The sequence below is a fragment of the Chelon labrosus genome (genome assembly GCF_963514085.1).
Source record: "Chelon labrosus genome assembly, chromosome: 20".
Classification (NCBI taxonomy): Eukaryota; Metazoa; Chordata; class Actinopteri; order Mugiliformes; family Mugilidae; genus Chelon; species Chelon labrosus.
The window spans coordinates 12,635,986-12,654,806 of NC_140353.1; the positions used below are offsets into that span (position 1 = coordinate 12,635,986).

General features: G+C 43.1%; 1 protein-coding gene across 4 annotated transcripts in view; it reads left to right on the plus strand.

Annotated features, from left to right (window-relative positions):
• The window catches only part of eml1 (EMAP like 1), a 36,744-nt gene extending 21,641 nt beyond the window's left edge, over positions 1-15,103 (plus strand). For 2 of the 4 annotated variants that reach the window (XM_084569816.1, XM_084569819.1), the window contains exons 4-23: positions 1,290-1,418; positions 1,541-1,569; positions 3,552-3,578; positions 6,152-6,281; positions 7,035-7,184; positions 7,703-7,772; positions 7,945-8,055; positions 8,176-8,271; positions 8,396-8,530; positions 8,827-8,926; positions 9,503-9,654; positions 10,144-10,269; positions 10,683-10,814; positions 11,117-11,184; positions 11,302-11,390; positions 11,736-11,833; positions 12,085-12,172; positions 12,711-12,806; positions 12,911-13,041; positions 13,355-15,103. In XM_084569816.1, coding sequence (XP_084425942.1) covers positions 1,290-1,418; positions 1,541-1,569; positions 3,552-3,578; positions 6,152-6,281; positions 7,035-7,184; positions 7,703-7,772; positions 7,945-8,055; positions 8,176-8,271; positions 8,396-8,530; positions 8,827-8,926; positions 9,503-9,654; positions 10,144-10,269; positions 10,683-10,814; positions 11,117-11,184; positions 11,302-11,390; positions 11,736-11,833; positions 12,085-12,172; positions 12,711-12,806; positions 12,911-13,041; positions 13,355-13,480 — 2,083 coding nt within the window. In that variant the 3' untranslated portion in view covers positions 13,481-15,103. The remainder of the gene's footprint in view (positions 1-1,289; positions 1,419-1,540; positions 1,570-3,551; positions 3,579-6,151; positions 6,282-7,034; positions 7,185-7,702; positions 7,773-7,944; positions 8,056-8,175; positions 8,272-8,395; positions 8,531-8,826; positions 8,927-9,502; positions 9,655-10,143; positions 10,270-10,682; positions 10,815-11,116; positions 11,185-11,301; positions 11,391-11,735; positions 11,834-12,084; positions 12,173-12,710; positions 12,807-12,910; positions 13,042-13,354) is intronic. The other 2 variants (XM_084569817.1, XM_084569818.1) reach the window with 2 other exon arrangements.
• The last annotated feature ends 3,718 nt before the right edge of the window (positions 15,104-18,821 follow it).

The following is an 18,821-nucleotide window of genomic DNA, read 5'->3' on the forward strand; positions in this document are numbered from 1 at the left end:
CACCGTTCGTTTCAGTTACATCCACAGCTTGTTGTTTAACTCTTTGGAGCAGTGTCTACTGTTTGCCGTCTGTGCCAGGGATTAGTCGAAACTACAGACTGGTCACAATCCCTTTAGAGCTGGCATACAGCCGTCAATGCCCTGTGGCCCAATTACTGTGATTCCTCCTGGAATAACACAGCAAACAAGTGTTTCTCTCTCTCTCTCTCACTGTTTTTATTATTTTCTGTGAGTTTCTCTTTTTTACTGGACAAACACACACCGGCTCTCCAGAAGGGATAACAGCCGGCGGCCAGTTTTAGAATTTGAATAGAGTTTTCTCCCATAGGGTGGATTAGGTGACTCGGCCTACTGGCCATTGGATTGCTGATGGAGCCTTTTCATTGTTGTGAATAGGGCAGGCTGTCTGCACCACCAATATGCAGATCTGCACTGATGCTGGGGTTACTGTATTATCACTGGAGCAGAGTAAACAGAATAAAAGAGTCCAGAAACAGCTCTTTTTTTTGTTTTGTAGTAATTCACAATAAGAGTCATATGTACACAGTTACAAGCACATAGCTGTTCAGCTTTGTTATTACGCTGCTCAGTTCCCCTGTTTATATGAGCTGTCAGTTTGGGAAGCTGTGTTTGCTCTGCTAACCAAGGCCAATTTATCATGTTGTCTTGAAAACCCTTCTGTTTTCATGTTTAATAATCCTCACAGAAAGCGGCTTCGGGTCTTGTAAGGTGTGACTTGACCAGGTGCTGTCTCTTACCAATAACAAGCTCGAAAAGGATGATAGTGCTGTCTCTAACAAGGTAGCGGGTTAGACAATTTTTCCAGGAGTACCTGTCTACGTTATAGCTGTATGTTTGCCATCAGTTTATCTTAATAGTTCATGTCAGGTAAGCTTTGAAGTGTTTAATCTGAAGGTTTTGGGGCAAATGGCATAGAAAATTATCTTTGTTGACAGAGACTGCAGTTCAGCAAACATGAGACAGTATTTAGCAAGGAGGCAGTCAAACTGTAGCAGGCCCACAAGCAGTCAACAAACTATAATAATGGCAAACTATAGCAACAATTAATATTATCATTACTTTATATAGTTTTCTGCTCCCAATACAGTTGAAGTTTTCTTTCTTCTGATGCCAGTCACTGGGGCTTTGTCCTACTTTCCCCAAGTGGCCTGTTGTTTCTAGAGGCAACATAACGACATCTTCCTGGATGAAAACTTTACTAGGGGCTTTTGTAACCTATTTTTTTTCCACCCTCTGTCTGCTTCTGCCCACCTTCCTGTTCATCACAGCACTGTGAGGAGGGCCAACTCAAACGAACACGTGGGAACTCTCACACGGAAAGATTCGGGCGACTCCAAGAACAACCGAACCCGCGCCGGATCCACAGGCAGCAACTCCAGCGGCAAAAGAAGCGACAGGTAACACATATCTCACGGAGCATCAGTTTTTCCTGTTTCAGTTCCACACACTGATACTACGTGGTTTGTCCATTGGTTGGGATGGTAATTGACGGCTGTGTGTTTACTCGTTTTCTTTGCAGCAAACAAAGGGATCCGGTCTTCAATGCAGGTAAGAAGAGGCTCCTTTATGACCGTGTAGCCTGATAGCTATACGTTTTCAGGCTGTGGTTCAACCTACCAAGAGCCACGACACAAAACATGCTCAGTGGTTCTCTGTATCAGATGGTGGTCAGAATAAGGAATTACCTATTGGCTTTTTGTTTATTCCCATTCAGTAAGAAGACATAAATTGATGTCAGCCATAATTTGAGTCAATGTTTTGGACTGTTGTCTGTATCCAGAGGACCACTGAGGGTTATTCTACATAATGTCCTGTCTTAAATATCAGTGTTAAACATCCATTCTTCCCATCATCAGTTCTCTCACAAGCCTCATTCATCACTACATCCTTACATCAGTTCTCCATTTGTACTACATTTATCCTGCATTTTTTAAATTTAATCTTTTGTTGCTTAGTATAATGAATTTTCATTTAGTTTAAGGCCAATTCTTATTTTTATTGAGGAGATAAATCCCCCCACCACCACCACTTCTGCTAAATAGATTTGGGATGCACACATACGGTATGTCGTGGGAAGCAGCAGGAACCTCCTGAGGCTTTCCCTAATAAACTTCCATAAATCATTTCGAGCATTTGTCTTTGAGCCATACTGAAAATGAATACATAATGTACACCTTTAGGTTAGCTATTGTAGCTAATTTCAACATGATGTGAAATTTAATTGAACAAAATTTGAATTTATTTTAGCAGCTTCTTTCCGGGAACCATTGCTTTGAGTTTGCGCCTCTGAATCTCTACAGCAGAGGTGACAAGTGCAACGTTAACATGACCGATACAGTAGTCTTATTATTATAATAGTAGAATAAGTTCCAGGTTGAAATACTGAAATTTCCCTTATAGCATTACCTGCGTATAGCCAAGCTGGCCCAGATGTCTCCAATGTTTCACACAGATTCTAAAAAGTATAAAAGTAAAGTAAAAAGTATTTTTAAAGCAGAAGATGCAAAATGATCTAAAAAAGAAACACAAGATTGGCCTTCCTTTAAGATTCTGTGTCTATTTTTGCTGTTTCCATTACCTTACCCTGGACATGTGAGACGACTCCTACGCAGTTTATGCTTTCAACAAAAAGAAAGAAAGGCATTGTAAGAAGACGATGGGACTGAATATGAAATTAGATTAGTATTGATCAGAATTTCCATCTCCTGCTCTTTATTGATTTTTGTCCGAATTGAACTGCTGGTTCTAATTTGATGAACACCTGGCTCCAAATTTCTCCGGTTCAGGCTGCGGAATAAAACAAGGCTTCACCATCACACTCTCTCAGACTTCTGTATGCATCTTCTAGTGGTTATAGCGTATGACTTACCGACCCACTCCCTCTCAAACTACCGTTAGTATTTTTCAGCGTGTATTTCTGCTAACTGTAACCATCTGACATTACGAGGTAGAAACGAAACACGTGTTACCATGTGACAGGATGCTGAGCATGTGCCTTAGGTATAATTATTACTACTGTACACCAGTTATTGGACATCTGAATTAATTACAAGTCAATAATCTTAGCACAGACAGCACAATCAGGACAGTGCCAAAGACATAAACTACAGCCTTGTGACAATTAACCAATAACAATGATAATTGCAGTGGTAACTTCTGCAAATATTGCGCTCCCATGCAATAATTACATGCATGCATAAATTGTTAATTGAAGTTTTAGATAAAAAGGTTTACTTTTACATTATATTCAATTTAATAGTTTTATTTAAAAAGGGGGAGGGGATATAAGTAGAAGAGCCAATAGATAAATTTAATCACTTCAGTGTAACAGCAGAGGGCGGGATGGAAACAGACAGGAAATGAGTATTGATTCATTAAGACCATTAAGGAAAGCAACCATTAAGGACAGAAGCTGCTGTTCATTAACACCAGGGAACAGGAAGGGCACTCATATTAGGACAAACCAGGAACTGAGGAAGCCATGCCACCCCTCACCTGGTGTTTGTGTGTCTCTCTGTGACCTTTACAAGGGACGCGACGTGTGACCCACTGCAAAGGTAGGCCACACCCCCCACCACCTTCCCCTAATGCCCCCCGGCTTCCACAGCTCTCTGGACACTGCAGATGATTTGTTCCGATCTCAGTGTCAAACGTATCACTTCTTCTTTGCGTTCTAGTTGAAACGAAGGAGAACAAATGGACTATTGGTATTTTTCCATCTCAACATTTTAGTGGCTTCTTAAATTTTCCCATGCAATGAGCAGAGAGCTGTCCAGACAGGGGCAAGAGTGGGTTGATGAAGTGTGTGTGAACGTTGCCTTCCCTTTAATTGAGACTGGATTAATTAACATACATCCCGGCTAACCTCCACTGAGTGCAGTGTTTGCAGTTCACTTGTTGTTCGACTGCGAATGAAGCCACTGCTTCACCAGACTTGTGCGTTTGCTCACAGCCTCACTTTCGCTCGTAGGCATTTAGTCACTGTCACCATAGTAACAGCACAAAGATTTCGGACACTTGCTGCCTCGCAGACGCTTTGAGTTTTTCCTGCGAACTCTCCAAATCCTCTGTTTTGAGATTCCTCGCTTCAGTTCAGAGCCACTAGATTTGCTGCTGCTCTTATTATCTTCGAAATGAGTATTTGCATTACAAACACATTCAGTCTCTTCTTTCTTTTGGTAGTTCCTATTGAAGTCTGTTTGATTTTTCGGCTTGTAGCTTTCTCACACCGCCTGAAGTGTCGACTGTTTGTGTGTAGTTCCCCTCGGCGAAGTATTCGCAGAGCTGCCAAGAATTTTGTAAAGCCTGGAGTTAAAGCCAAGCTCATTTATTCACGTACAGTATATACTGCTGATTCCCCAAGCTTGTTAAGGCGGAATTTAATTTGCATATTGTTTGAGGCTGGTGACTTCTTAAAATGAAGCGTTGTCTGCAAAACCTTACTTATTATTCCGTGTCAATAACTGTTGCAGGCTTGAGAAATGAAAATATCCATGAAAAAGATCAGAGAAACGTCAAGAAAATATGTGTACTGCTTCATTTTACGTGTCCGCTTTACCTTGCATGTTTTCTTGGAAGAAAAGCTCCACTCAGAAGGAAAATTATTGAAAGTGGATGCTACCTGTGGATATAGTTTAATTAATTAGAAACTTAGCAATAGAGTCCTGCCTCAATTTTCTTTTCCCCTGCCTCATTACATATTTTTTGACCAGTTGAATTGGTCTCGACATTCGGAACCACTGGGGCAGGATCTTAAAATGTCGGTGGTACATTTTACTTAATTACTTCTAATAGTGTCCCAGTGTTTAATGATAACAAGTAACCTACTGGTGGTATGGTAGGAATCAGTTTCCCTAGTTTCCTTTTGATAGTTTGTGTCTTACTTTTACGTAATGTCACAGTAAATAAATCATTACATGTGTCTAACATCTACCAATCTCCTCCACCCTTCGCGATTGTCCCTGTTTTGCCCCCCTGCATCCATCTGACCCCGACAACCTCCACCGCTCCCCCCTCCATCTCCAACGGCTCCTCTGCTCTTTCCCCCCATCTTTACATTATAGTCACGGTACAGATTTACCTCAGCCGCTCTACCAAATCGACGGGGAGCAAAAGCAGCCCTGCGGCTTCAGCTGTGTCGGCGCGTTCGGCTGCCAACCCCCAACACACCTCAGAAAGCTGCAAGGCCACCGTCCCCGCCAAAAAGGGCGGTGCTGCCAAGGTGTCGACAGTTAGAAAGGCCCCAAATTTTAGCCTCCAGCTGAGGAAGTCAGGGAGCCTGTCGTCGTACGCTCCCCTTGATACACCCAGCTACTGCAGCCCCATTAAATCACCCAGCCAGTACTTCCAGATTTGTTACTAGCTTATGAAAAATAAGCAAGCAGTACAGCACGCGTAGCACTCACTTATCAAGCTGAGCCAAAGAGGTCTCTTGTCACTACCACATGTCATATCATAGCGAAGAAGGTTAAAGATAAATAGCAGCATCACCTAATAAAAAGAAAAGTTCCCAACCTCGAATATAAATCCCTAAATTAACATTGTTCCCATTCCAATTAGCATTTGTTGTCATCAGTGTTTAATTTGTTTGTTTCCTGCATGGTTTATTCTTCATTGTTAGCATGTTTTAAATTGACCAGGATTTCGCATTATTATCCCATTTCTTTTTTTCTTTTTTTTTAATAACATATCCATGGCTCTGCTTTTGTCTGCATTTCATGTTGGTTAATGTCTGCTGTGAGCTGAATATTTATGAGTTGTTGAAGTTTTCAATTACGTGTGTGCAGTTTACTTTGTGCTCTTTGCTGTCACAAACAAAAAAAAACAAGATGTGTTTGAAGTGACTAATAAAAGTCGGTTAAAAAGCTTCGTTTGTGTTTGTAAGTTCTGTCATTTTCTGTCTTTGATTGAGTTTGTTTGTCACAGTGAATAATAACTCATCAAATCATCCCACATGTCATGTCACACATTCAGAATTATCACTCCTGACGTCCACATCATGATAGTATTATGCTTACATGTGGTGTTTGATTCTTCGTATATTAATACATGTGACAGCATCAATCTGATTCATATGTGTGTTTGTGTGCTTGTGTTTTCTCCCACTGACTATTTCTGTTGCCTTTTCTAGAGGAAGGTTATGTGAAAATGTATCTGAAGGGTCGCCCCATCACCATGTACATGCCCAAAGACCAGGTGGACAGCTACTGCCTGGAGGCCAGAGCAGAGCTGCCCAGCAACAAACTCAAACTGGACTGGGTGTATCCTTTCTTAATTCCAAAAAAAGGAATCACATCTCGACAGGAAATCTTTTGTAGAAATAACAACTTCAGATACAATCCTACTTTTGATTATGAACATTTTGAAAAGTAGCCACCTGAGGGAAATAAATCCAGATTGCACATGTTGTGGTGAGAGTTAAGAAAGGAAGCTACAAATGTGTCTTTCCCTGCTTGTCAGTTCAGATGGTCATTTCCACCGTGTTGTGCTGCCGCTGTCTGAGCCGGGCTCATTGCTCTGCAGGCTGGAGTCACTAATAACCTGCTCGAAGCTGGCAGGCAGAGGCACAACCAGTCAGCAGCTCCCCTTGTGCTGTTTTATTTTTATTTTTGTTTAATTTGTGGCTTTTTTTTTCCTTCCCTCTTTCGATTCTCGACGAAGGTTGAATGTGGCGCGTTGTTCAGTCGAGGAGATACCCGAGGCAAAAAGACCAAGAGATAAAATCTGAGGACGAAAGCACACAAATACACAAAGATAGATATGTGTGCACATTTTGTACACGCTGAAGCCATAATAAATTAGATTACAGATGGATTAACTATCTACATGCACACCATATGATCTCATTTTTGTTGGTTTGCAATTTGTGATCCCCGACCTTTATTTTACACAAATGGACATTTATCTCAGCCTCTGTGAATCAGAGCTGTAGTTGCAGTTGTCTATAAAACATTAGAAAACAGCAGAAAGAAAAGATTGCAGCTGTTTCGTTCCTTGACCTTTTTACTCTTCAGCTACGGTTACCGCGGTCGAGACTGCCGCTCCAACCTTTACCTGCTCCCCACTGGAGAAACGGTGTATTTCATCGCCTCGGTGGTCGTCCTGTTCAACGTGGACGAGCAGCTGCAGAGACACTACACTGGACACACAGACGACATCAAATGGTACGACACACAAGCGGCAACTTTCATCTACCTTTCACTTCCTTTCTGTTAGGGCTGTTGTTTGCGTGCGACTCCAGTAAAATAAGCTGTACAGAAATATCGTGTATTAAAGTGTTGCACGCAGACATTTCTGCACAGGTGTGTAGTTCAATGACTGCATCCTTGAGCAGTCACCCCCATAAATATATTATTACTGTTTGAGGTTAATGTAAGTTCAAGCGATGAATCAACAATCTGGTATCAAAGTATGGATCGCAGACTGATTCTTGCTCCTTTGAAGTCTTTACATATCTGCCATGCCCAAAAGAGGATGAAATTATCTTTAATGTTTCATGACACATTAGCACAGACGGCGCGCGGCGGCTACAGTGAATCTCATATTCATAGCTTTAAAAAGCTCACTCACCAAACGCTGCCTTTCATGTCCTGTTGCTCATCTTTATTCAAGTGGTCCTTTTGATGTCAAAGGGGCCTTTAACTGTTTTCATGCGCGTTTATGGCATCTTTCTCTTCATCAGCCTGGCTGTCCACCCTGATAAAATCACCATAGCAACCGGGCAGGTAGCGGGCACCTCTTCGGATGGGAAAGTAAGTCTCATGTTGATGTTTTGTCGCTTTACCTTTCAGCGAAGTAATAGTCTGAACGAACTGGTTCATTCACATACCACACACATTCAGTGAGTCCTTCAGTCACATGACACTAATGATACACCTGTCCTGGTGTTGTGCCCATGTTTGTGATTAACTTTTTTTCCGGCAGCAGCTGGCTCCTCATGTTCGTGTGTGGGACTCTGTCAGCCTCAACACCCTCCACGTTCTGGGCATGGGTTTCTTTGACCGAGCGCTGGTCTGCCTTTCTTTCTCCAAGTCGGTAAGGAAACACCACTGGCTCACTTGAAAGCCGTTTCTGACTTTACCTGGTTTTCACTCTTTTGATATGTTAATCTTTTCGTCTGTGAATAAACACAAACCTTCTGTTCTCGTACGTTAGAACGGAGGAAACACTCTCTGCGTTGTGGACGACTCCAATGACCACGTCCTCTCTGTCTGGGACTGGCAGAGAGAGGACAGACTGGCTGAGGTCAAGGTATCTATCTGTCCATATCTGGTTATATGTGTTGTTATGTTAGTTCTCAATTTCTGATGTAGTTTCAACCTTTTCCTCTAGCTTAACTGAACATATTTTTTTTGTTTCATGTGCTCTGATTCAGTGCTCCAACGAGTCAGTGTTTGCTGCAGACTTTCACCCGACAGACAGCAACATCGTCGTGACTTGCGGCAAATCCCATCTCTGTTTCTGGAATCTGGAGAAAGGCACGCTGGTCAAGAAGCAAGGACTGTTTGAGGTAAAACGGAGTAACTTTCTCTATGCAGTTAGTTTCCACTTGTAGATTAAATGAAACAGTATCTCACACCTCTTTGTGTTTTTTTTAACATATTGTGGAAGCGACAATAAACACATGACTTGAATCTTTCATCTAAAACACCAGACATTTTTTCATATATTATTTTAATGTCATGAGGCTGTTAAGTTTGACACAGTAGCACAAATGCAATCATGACAATAGTTGATGTGATATGAGTTCTGCAGCTCTTGCAGGCAAATTGAATCAACACATTTGTGTTCTTGTGCCTGTTGCAGAAACAAGAGAAGCCCAAGTTTGTGCTGTGCGTGACCTTTGCAGAAAACGGAGATGCAATCACTGGAGACTCAAGCGGGAACATCCTGGTGTGGGGGAAAGGTACGCACTGTTCCTCACTGATAGTCATTGGGCCCATGTGGAAATGTTCATTCATTCAGTAAGGTAGATGACCACAGTGATATGTCTGTCAGCAAGAAATAGTGAAAGACGTGCAGAAAAAGACAAAATATGCAAAAACAAATGTGCTTTCACCTGACTCACGCTCATTGCGTGAGTCAGAGACATAAATAAAGGCCGGAGAATGTGAGTGTGAGTCTGTGTCTATAAATATGTTCGTGTTTATGAGCTCAAAGATGTCTCAGTGTGGTGGAGTAGTCAGAAGACCAGGGTTCAAAGCAGGGTCACGCAGAGGATTGGACTGAGCTGGGTTTTGTGAGCAAACATTTAATGGAAAGACTTCTCCTCTGTCTTCAGAAACACCATCTCTCTTCGTCTGCGTTTCATCTATCGACCTCCTCATCTTTAGTTAATCTGCTCTCTTCAAGCAGTTGACCTTTATATCCGTCTCTTTATTTCTTGTGCGATTTCCCCTGCTACCAAGGTGCATCTTGACCTTCCTGCTGTCTCTCCCTGACTGAAACTTTACCCCAATCTCCTCCCATCTCTGTCGGGCAGGCACTAATCGCATCAGCCATGTCATCCAAGGAGCTCACGAGGGCAGCATCTTTGCTGTGTGCATGCTGAGGAATGGCACACTGGTGTCTGGAGGGAAAGACCGCAGGCTCATCTCCTGGGACGGCAGCTACCAGCAGATACAAACGGTGGAGGTGAGGAACACTCCAAGGCTGCCTTCTTGAAAAATACAAATGAAGTTGATGAATTACACATAATTCGAAGGACGAGATTCTTCGGTCATGCTGTTTAATATTATCTGACAGAATGTGTGGAGTTTTAATGTTGAGCCATAGAGCTCCACTGCATCCTAATGATCTGCTAGAAGCAAACTCAGTTAATATGTATTAATAAAATGTTAAGCTGCATATCCAGCTTTTTTTAAAGTAGGTCTTAGTCTGGTTTGTTTCGCAGAAATTGCACTCCTGCCTGAGGCGGCAGACTTCGTATTCAGGATACCGCGCCATATCATAAATATTACATTTGTGCTCTCGATTAGATTCATGGATATTTATAGCTCATTCATGTCTTATTTCTCCAAGGAGAACACATTACACAGGAGAGGATAAGCTGATGTTTACAGTGTCAAATTTTGAAATCCAGTTGAAGAGCTTGTTTACACGATCGCTGCTTTTTCTCTGCAGGTGCCTGAGTTGTTTGGTCCCATTCGGACCATCGCAGAGGGCAGAGGGGAGACGGTGCTCATCGGGACCACCAAGAACTTTGTTTTACAAGGAAGTTTGGATGGAGAATTCATACCAATCACACAGGTGCATATAGTCTTTCTTTCTTTTCCCATCATTCAACAAGAAAACATTGTGGCCAAACACAATATTAATCATAATTCTTGCAACCAATTACTGTTTGTATTATTTAATGATTAGTTTTCCATTCCTACATGAATTAGTTCAGTCTGTGTCCAAAAATAGTATAAAATTGTCCACCTTAGTTTCACAGTTATATTAGATGTCTTTGAATGTTTTTTTTTTTTCTGGCCAACTATCCAAACATATTCTGTTTGCAAAGAAATACCAACATTTATGCATAAAAACAATTTACAAAATAGTCACTTGTTAATTTTCTAAGCAAGAAGTCCACTAATTGATGCACGAAATCTGTGATGTCTAGCAGATGAAGAATAAATAATAAATTGTAAATGTAAATGAAAACGTGTCCTCTCCAGGGTCACACTGATGAGCTGTGGGGTCTGGCTGTCCATCCCTGGAAGTCTCAGTTCCTGACGTGTGGTTATGACCGGCAGGTCTGCCTGTGGGACTCGAGCTCCCATCAGCTCATCTGGACCAAGACCATGGAAGTAAGATTAGTCAACACTGCCCTCTGGGGTCTGTCATGGGAATTACACAAAACACAACACAACAATTGGCCACTTTTTAAAAAAAAATAAAATCACTTTTGATGTCCTTCAGTGGGATTGTGGGACTGTTGATTTTTTTCTTTTTCTTTTTCTTACTTCATCAAAAAGCCACAATTGTGTGCAGCACTTAATTCAAGATTTCTCTTACCCCTACCCCATTAATAAAAGTGAAATAACACACTTTTATTAATGGGGTAGGCTATGAGTGACTTCAAGTATGTTCCTCTTCCTTTCTCTGACAGGATACTGCCCAGTCAGCAGGCTTCCACCCCTCTGGAGCTGTGGTTGCCATAGGAACCCAGACTGGCAGGTACAGATCACCAAAAAAACATTTGTCTGATATAAAGCTAGTAAAGATAGATTAATAGTAAACTGATATTGATAATAAAAAGCCAGATTGTTGAACAGCCTGTGTTTGGTCCTGCAGGTGGCTGGTGCTGGACACTGACTCTAAGGATTTAGTCACAGTGCACACAGACGGGAATGAACAGCTGTCCGTTATGCGCTATGGGCCAGGTATGTCCCCCCACCCCCCCGCCCCCAGAGTGTTTTGGTCTCACATTCTTTTTTTCTTATCTCTGTGTTGGGGAAATGACAGATAGTACTGGAAAGGACGTTTGTGGTGAATAATCTCGGGTTTTACAGAATTGTATTTCAAAAACTGAAATAATAATGTACTTTTACTTTCCACAACACTTCTCATAAAAGATCAGTGTGTTGAGGATATATTAGGTTTGAACTGATCACTCATATCATATATGTACTGTGTATCCAGTCAGTATAACCTAGTTAATAATTCAACATCTGGAAACATTTTATTTTATTGCCAATAATCGTCCTGTCCTTGTGTCTCATATTCAGATGGTAACTTCCTGGCCATCGGTTCCCATGACAACTACATCTATATCTACGCCGTGGCCGAGAATGGGAGAAAGTACAGTCGAGTGGGGAAGTGCTCGGTGAGCACCTGCATATACTATATACATTTGAAGTTCTTCCCCGCCTTAACTTTCCTGGGCTTTATATTTTGGTCTCGCTGTGTGTTTATAGAGAAGCTGTAAAACGCTAAGCGACAGCTAGCTGAGTCATACACTGCAGTGTGTACGCGTCAACATATCTAGGATTATTTCTGGTTCTTTAAAGGCTTACAGCCTTCTCTCTGGAAATAGAACAAATTCACTAACTTGTGTCATTTCCTATCTTATCTCAGGGTCACTCCAGCTTCATTACCCATCTGGACTGGTCCGTGGACTCTCAGTATCTCGTTTCAAATTCAGGCGACTATGAGATACTGTACTGTGAGTACTGTGATGTCCTCATTGTCCTTTCTCTGCCTTTGTTATGCAGATGAATTCAAATGTGTGAAACATAACACATGCTGCAACACGTACAGCGCAGGACAGAAAATGGAGGCGATTTGTTCATCTGTAGATTTCTTGATCACTGTGTTTCAGCTATGTGTGAGATCAAACGCCAGGTAGTAAAGTGTCTGATGTGTAATTCATGCCAGTTTAGTGCTCCACAAGAAGTATTCCATTATACAGTTCAGTAGGTATTTGTAGTTGACACATCTTAACTTGAGTATGTGTTGAAAACCCATTAAAACCTTGTCAAAGTGAGCTTACTGTGAGTAATTGGACGCTGCATGAAGGGACTATTTTCTTGAAACAGTTGAAACAGTTTGATATTTCTATATTTGAGCTGTATTTTCTTTGCTCTTCTAGCTGAATAAATGTGGTAGTGCACCAGTTAAGATGAGTTTTTAGAGCCTTTACGTTCCAGTACCCCTGATATTAATTTATACTGTGATCTGATTTTTTTTGCTTGTCTTCTCAGGGATCCCATCAGTGTGTAAACAGGTGGTCAGCGTGGAGACCACCAGAGACATCGAGTGGGCCACCCACACCTGCACTCTGGGCTTCCAGGTGTTTGGTAAGTGGAGGCTCTGTCCCTCTCCCTCTTTTTTTTTTTTTTTTTACGTGCTTCTGTCTTGACTTCCACTAAAACTGACGTCTCCGCCGCCCTCTGCTTCTCAGGCCTGTGGCCCGACGGCTCAGACGGCACCGACATCAACGCCGTGTGCAGGTCCAACGACAAGAGCCTCCTGGTTACTGGAGACGACTTCGGGAAGGTCCATCTCCTCTCATACCCCTGCTCGCAGTTCAGGGTAAGATGACTCGGCTTGTCATGTTGTATATCTCCATGAAAATTCAGATTCATCCGTCCATCTATTCATTTTGTTCACTCTGTACCTCTCTTTTCTTGCACTCCATAAACCTTGAAACTGTTGATATATTACATTAAGACAATTATTTTTTGTATTCCAAGTTTTCAGAAATGTTAGCTTTAGATATTATAGATATATTTAGATAAATATCTCACAGACAGAACACAGAAATGTATAATTTGGATGTTTTATCCCTGCTACTCTGAAAATACTATGTCTTTGCCGTGTCTAATGATAACAATGTTTTTTCCAGGCACCCAGTCATGTTTACGGCGGCCACAGCAGTCACGTGACCAACGTGACCTTTCTGTATGACGACAGCTACGTGGTGTCGACCGGTGGGAAGGACATGAGCGTGATGCAGTGGAGGATAGTCTGAGCAGACAAACACATACTGTCAGCTTCTTACCGCTGCGGGGGGCAGCCGAAGAAAACTGAACTGCACTAAAGTAAACCGAACCAAACTTAAAAAAAAAAGAGGTTGGATCTGAATGAACTGAAGTGATTTGACAGAAGAAAAACTTGAGGTTTCCTTCCTGATCTGCTCACAGATTCCAAATGAGATGAACTGATGGAGGTGGAAAGCGCAGCTGCTTGAAACACAAAAATCCTCCTTCTTCTCCTTTTTCTTCCTTCACACTACATGTAAAAATAAAAATCCCTCACGCGTACTGTAGCCTTGTCACCAACGACACGAGACAAAACGACTCAAACAGATCAAATCCAGCTGAACAGAACCAAAGGCTCTGACTTTACGACCGCATTTGTACAGTTTGGCTTCCACTGTTCTTGTATCGTGCACGCTCCTGCCACAAATAATGGACTCATGGGGTTTTGTTTTGCTGCCCGTCGGAGCCGTTTAAAGACTGAACATCGTCGAGTCGGAGATCCAAGAGCAATGCAACAAAAACTGTGTACGGAAAAAGGAAGTACATTGTGATTTTCTAATTGTTAAATTTTCTTTTGTTTTGTATTTAACAACTCAGGAAAGCGCTAGTGAAGCAAGACCCTTCCCTGTTATTAACACTGACATATCACAGAGAGAGAGCCTCCAGCAGCCCTGGAAACATCCCACTGAAATATTCAGAGACCACGGTTAATATTAGAAGCCACAGTTCAAGTTCCTGAATTTGCCGTAATAATAAATTAATACAGTAAGGAGAATACAGTCGATCCGAGGTTTGTAGCCCAGAAGAAAACAAATAGGATCCAAACAAGTGTTCGTGCTTTCTGGGCTTAAAAAAGATGCCTGTCCTATTTATTTATTAATCACAAGTCAAATCCCTCACTGCCATTTTCATTTCCTTTTAGTTTTTTTCCTTAAAATAAACCCCGGTTTAGTCCCAATAAGTGTACCGAGAGATTTGGAGGAAATCTGAGGGAGAAAAGTGTGTTAATATAAACTATTTGAATTCTGATTTTCAGGAGAGTTTTATGTTTAATTTTGCCTCGAGTGCAAAGAGAATCACATTTTCTCAGCGACGTGAAGCCCTTTTAAATCTGCGTCTTCTCTACATTTGATTGCACCAAGGAGTTTATGGAGGACGAGACCATTACACTGTAACTGTCTGATGTGCTTCATCAGCCACTGGCAAGATATTTAACTGAACTGAACCCTTTTAAGGTGTGTGGTTTGTTTTTTTTTTGTTTTTTTTTCTATGATGCACTGCTTCCGCCTGACAAACATACAGCAGGTCTATTAAGCTAATTACCGTTTAGCACTTTTCATAAACCGGTGTCCTTTTCAAGCTGATTCACATCTATGGTACGCCGCGTCACCCTCCTCGTCTCCTGGTGAACAGAGAGCCGGAGCGTACACACCACGCATGCATGAGTAAATCTGACTTCTGTAAGCTGTCATTTGGTTGTTTTATCAGGAACACAGCAGTTACACTCTGCAGGGTGAATGTAACATGACTTGTCTTATCATTTAACACTTTGGGCTGCAGAATACCGCTGAACATTTGACATCTGTCTGGCAGTAAATGAAACGTGAAATGCATATGAGGGTGTGTTTTATATTTGTCCACTTAATCACTTATTTATTTATTTGGTGTGTTTCTAAATTTTATGGGGAACTGTGATTACAGGCCTCCCATCCACAAACAATACTGCAGGATACATAATACTTGCAGGCCGAATCAGACGGGTGGGGTTGGGAGAGGGGAGGGGAAAGGGGGTCTGCATGTGTGCGTCTTGGCCGCAGGTGGGCAGCATTGAGCCGGCCGGCTCCCCCTCTTCTTCCTCCGCGCGGCGCATTAGCATTTTTCCCCCAAATCTCTCCACCTCACCAAAACACTCCGAATGGGAAGACAATATGGCATGAAGGAGGCGGCGGCTGACGACCACCCTTCACCGTCTTCTACCTATCGCGACCCCGAGCTGAACATGGACCCGAGGAGGAGGTGCAGCGGCGCGCGTGGAGAGCAGAGACAACGGAGCACAAAGCGGATGGGAGAAAACGCTCGTTGTGTCGCTTAGCGTTTCTGAAAACATCCTCAGCCTTTTTTTTTTTTTTTTATATACGTCTACAGACGCGCGCAAGGGACACAAGGTGGAGGCTGTCCGGGGCTGATCCGAGCCTCCCCACACGGTACACACACACACCGAGATAATCGCGGACTTATTGATCAGCCTCATCGGTGCCATCGTCTCGGGCTGAATAAAAGAGGGGAAAATGAGGTAAGCACCATGCGCTCCGTTTGACGCGTCACGAGAGATGCGCACCGACACTCGCACCTCTCTACCTCCACGCTGCATCTGCATTCACCCGTATATCTATTAAAGAGCGATCATTTGTTGAGCAGTTGCAGCGTGTTCGTCATGTTAAGGATCATTTTTCACCTTGCAGGAACGCTATTTTGACCGTCCGGAGGCCCACCCACCCATCCACCCGGCCCCGGCTTCGGCCCCGGCTCCACATAGGCGTCCTTTACAGCTCGCCTCTTAGCCATAACGCGTGCTGGCGAGGCTTTTAAATCATTTCTGCCCTTTCTTTCCCACCACCCCGTCTATTGTCACCGCCGGACCCGCCCAGGGTGTTGAAAGGAGGATTCAGGCCAGGTTAACGTTGTCATGGAAACGACAGCATCACGCACTTCTCCTCAGCTGGAGAAATAAAACGCTGGTTTCTCTAAATATGACCGATGAGCGGTGCGAGTGTCCGCAGGGGGGGAAATAGGATAAGTCAGGGGTCTTATAACCATCCCGGGAGGAGGAGGAGGAGGGTGTTTATTCTGGTGGTTGCCAGGCAGGTTACCAGACCCCCACCCCCTCCCTCCTCCACACACATACACACACACACACCCCTACACTACATACCCCATGATGGATCCATACATTCACACATTCAGCCTGCAGAAAATGTGCCTCATGTTAAAATCCTTGTTCTATATCTGAAGTGGTATTTTAAGCTCTTCCCTTGTTACGTCGGTATGCAGAATGCACTGAGGCCCAGATCTTCTCCAGCAGCAGCAGCGGCGGCAGCAGCAGCAGTGTCTGTATTCTGGTCTATTTATGCAACAGTCCTTCTATATTTCTCCCTGCCGCCTGTAGTTTGACTCCTCCATGTCTCCGTAGCTGCAGCCTGCATCGTTCTGTTTTATGGCCTCAGATTTACTCTGACAGCTCCAGAGAGAGTGCACTCTCCCTTGCTCTGCTCTCCCTGTAGCTACCGTAGTAATGTGTGTCGGTGTGTGTGTGAGTGTCTGGGCCTCAGAAGGTAAAGCTAACAAAGCTAGACGTGCTGCCACATCTACATACCTTGTGTGATATACCCTCCATTCAAAACACAAACCGATCCAAATAATTTACCCCTCTCCTGTGCCGCCACCCAGCTCAAAGCCAGGAGCTCAACTCCTCTCAGACAGTAAACATGTAAGATTCATATCTTCCACTCGGATGGCCGTCCCGTTTCCTCTTTTTTTCCCCTATAAAGCTACTGCTGCTGCTTGTGTCCCATCCTGTGTGTTTATTTTAGCCAGAGGCAGATCTGTTCTTTGACTCAAGCCCAAAAGGGAAGTCTTAAATCTCCACAAAGCAACAGCGAGGTGACCTGGCTCTTCTTTTGCGGAGTATTTAATTCACTGAGATCATTTGTTCGGCCCCGCTGCCTCCATTGCAGGATTTATGTAAGGGTGCACATGCATTTATGTATGTGCATGACCATGTCCATGGCGTATGTGTGCACATGTTATTTTTAGTTTGTTAATGCTTCTTCTCTGTCATTTGGGAGCATGTGTGTGTGTGTGTGTGAGAGAGAGAGAGAGAGAGAGAAAGGCATTGTGGGTTGAAAACAGCGAAGGCGCCTGTGCTGTACTCCTGTTAATGCAGGATGATTTCTGGAGCGACTGTTGTGGTGACTCATTGTAGGGATGGTAGAATGAGCGAGTGCAGCCACTGGAAGGTAAAACGCTGAGTTATGTGTCTTACTGCAGGCTGCTGCTGCTGCTGCTGCTGCTCTTAGCTGATCAGAGAGCAGCTCCACGTGAGCCAGCATCACCGCAGCCACAACACTCCAGCCTTCCAGCGACACAGATAACAGAATTATTAAACCTGGATTTCAGGGAGAACAGGCAAAGTCGGAACACATTTAAGGAAGGAGTTCATTTAAGGAAGGAATTAGATGGAATGGGATGGTGTAAACCTTTTAATAGACAATAATTAAATAGTAAATGAATAGCCATGTTAACACTTGATCAGTTCTTTTCTCATGTTTGCATTTGGTGACGTTACGAGTTTCCAACATGGCAGAAACCAAGAGTTGATTATTGAATGCCTCGATAGCAGAAAAGTTCCAGGTCATATTCTTTTACTGAATGAATTTAGTGTTTGGGCAGCAATTTCTTTTTCTAATATATCCAAAAAATTCAATGCTCCTGGGCAGAACCACTTTGTACATGTCAAAAATAGAAATTCCATTGAATGTTTTTGGGGCATCTAATGCATATGTGTTATTGGATCATTTTCTGTTGGAATCTGAAAATATAGTCCATGCGGCCCGAGTCACGGAGAAAGGTTAACGTGGTAACCAGGTCAGCCAGGTAACGTACCCTTACCTGGTTATTTTCTGTCTGATCCTTCTCCTCGTTCACTAGGCTTTATGATGAGCCCGTATCATGTATCCTTCGGCATCATGGAGGTCAATCAGGCCGTATCAGGTGACCCCACCACGTACTGTGAAATGCATTTGCAGCTCAGCGAGACATCCTCTCTCTCAGCCAGGTTTTCTTTTAACGCAGCTTCCACGCGTTTAACCACATTTTGGATTTTGCACGTACGTGCCCAAATATTACCTTCTGCAGCAACTGATTCTGGATGCATATTCAAACAAACCCATATGATTACCTTCTATTTCTCTGATCTTTATTGCTCTCCTCTAGACCCAGGATCTGTTGCATGTTTCTTGCCATTTTCTAAACCCTCAAAGCCTCCTAATCTTCCGCTGGACTAGACTGCTCTTTGTTTGTTTCCCCACACCTCGGCTCACTGTCACAAAGGAGCTTAATAGTCTAAGTTTGCGTCAGCCAGATGGGACCACCGGTTGAGGGGCAGATTTCTGATAAAAGCCGCGAGGAAAACCACAAATGTTACGCGAGGTCAATGAAACCTTTGTGGCTGGAATATAAAACTAATCGCTGCATCTGTTCCTGCAGGGAGCTGGAATGCCGTGTCCTTTATGAAAGCCGAGCTGAATGAATGAGCCGCTGTGTTGCTGTTAT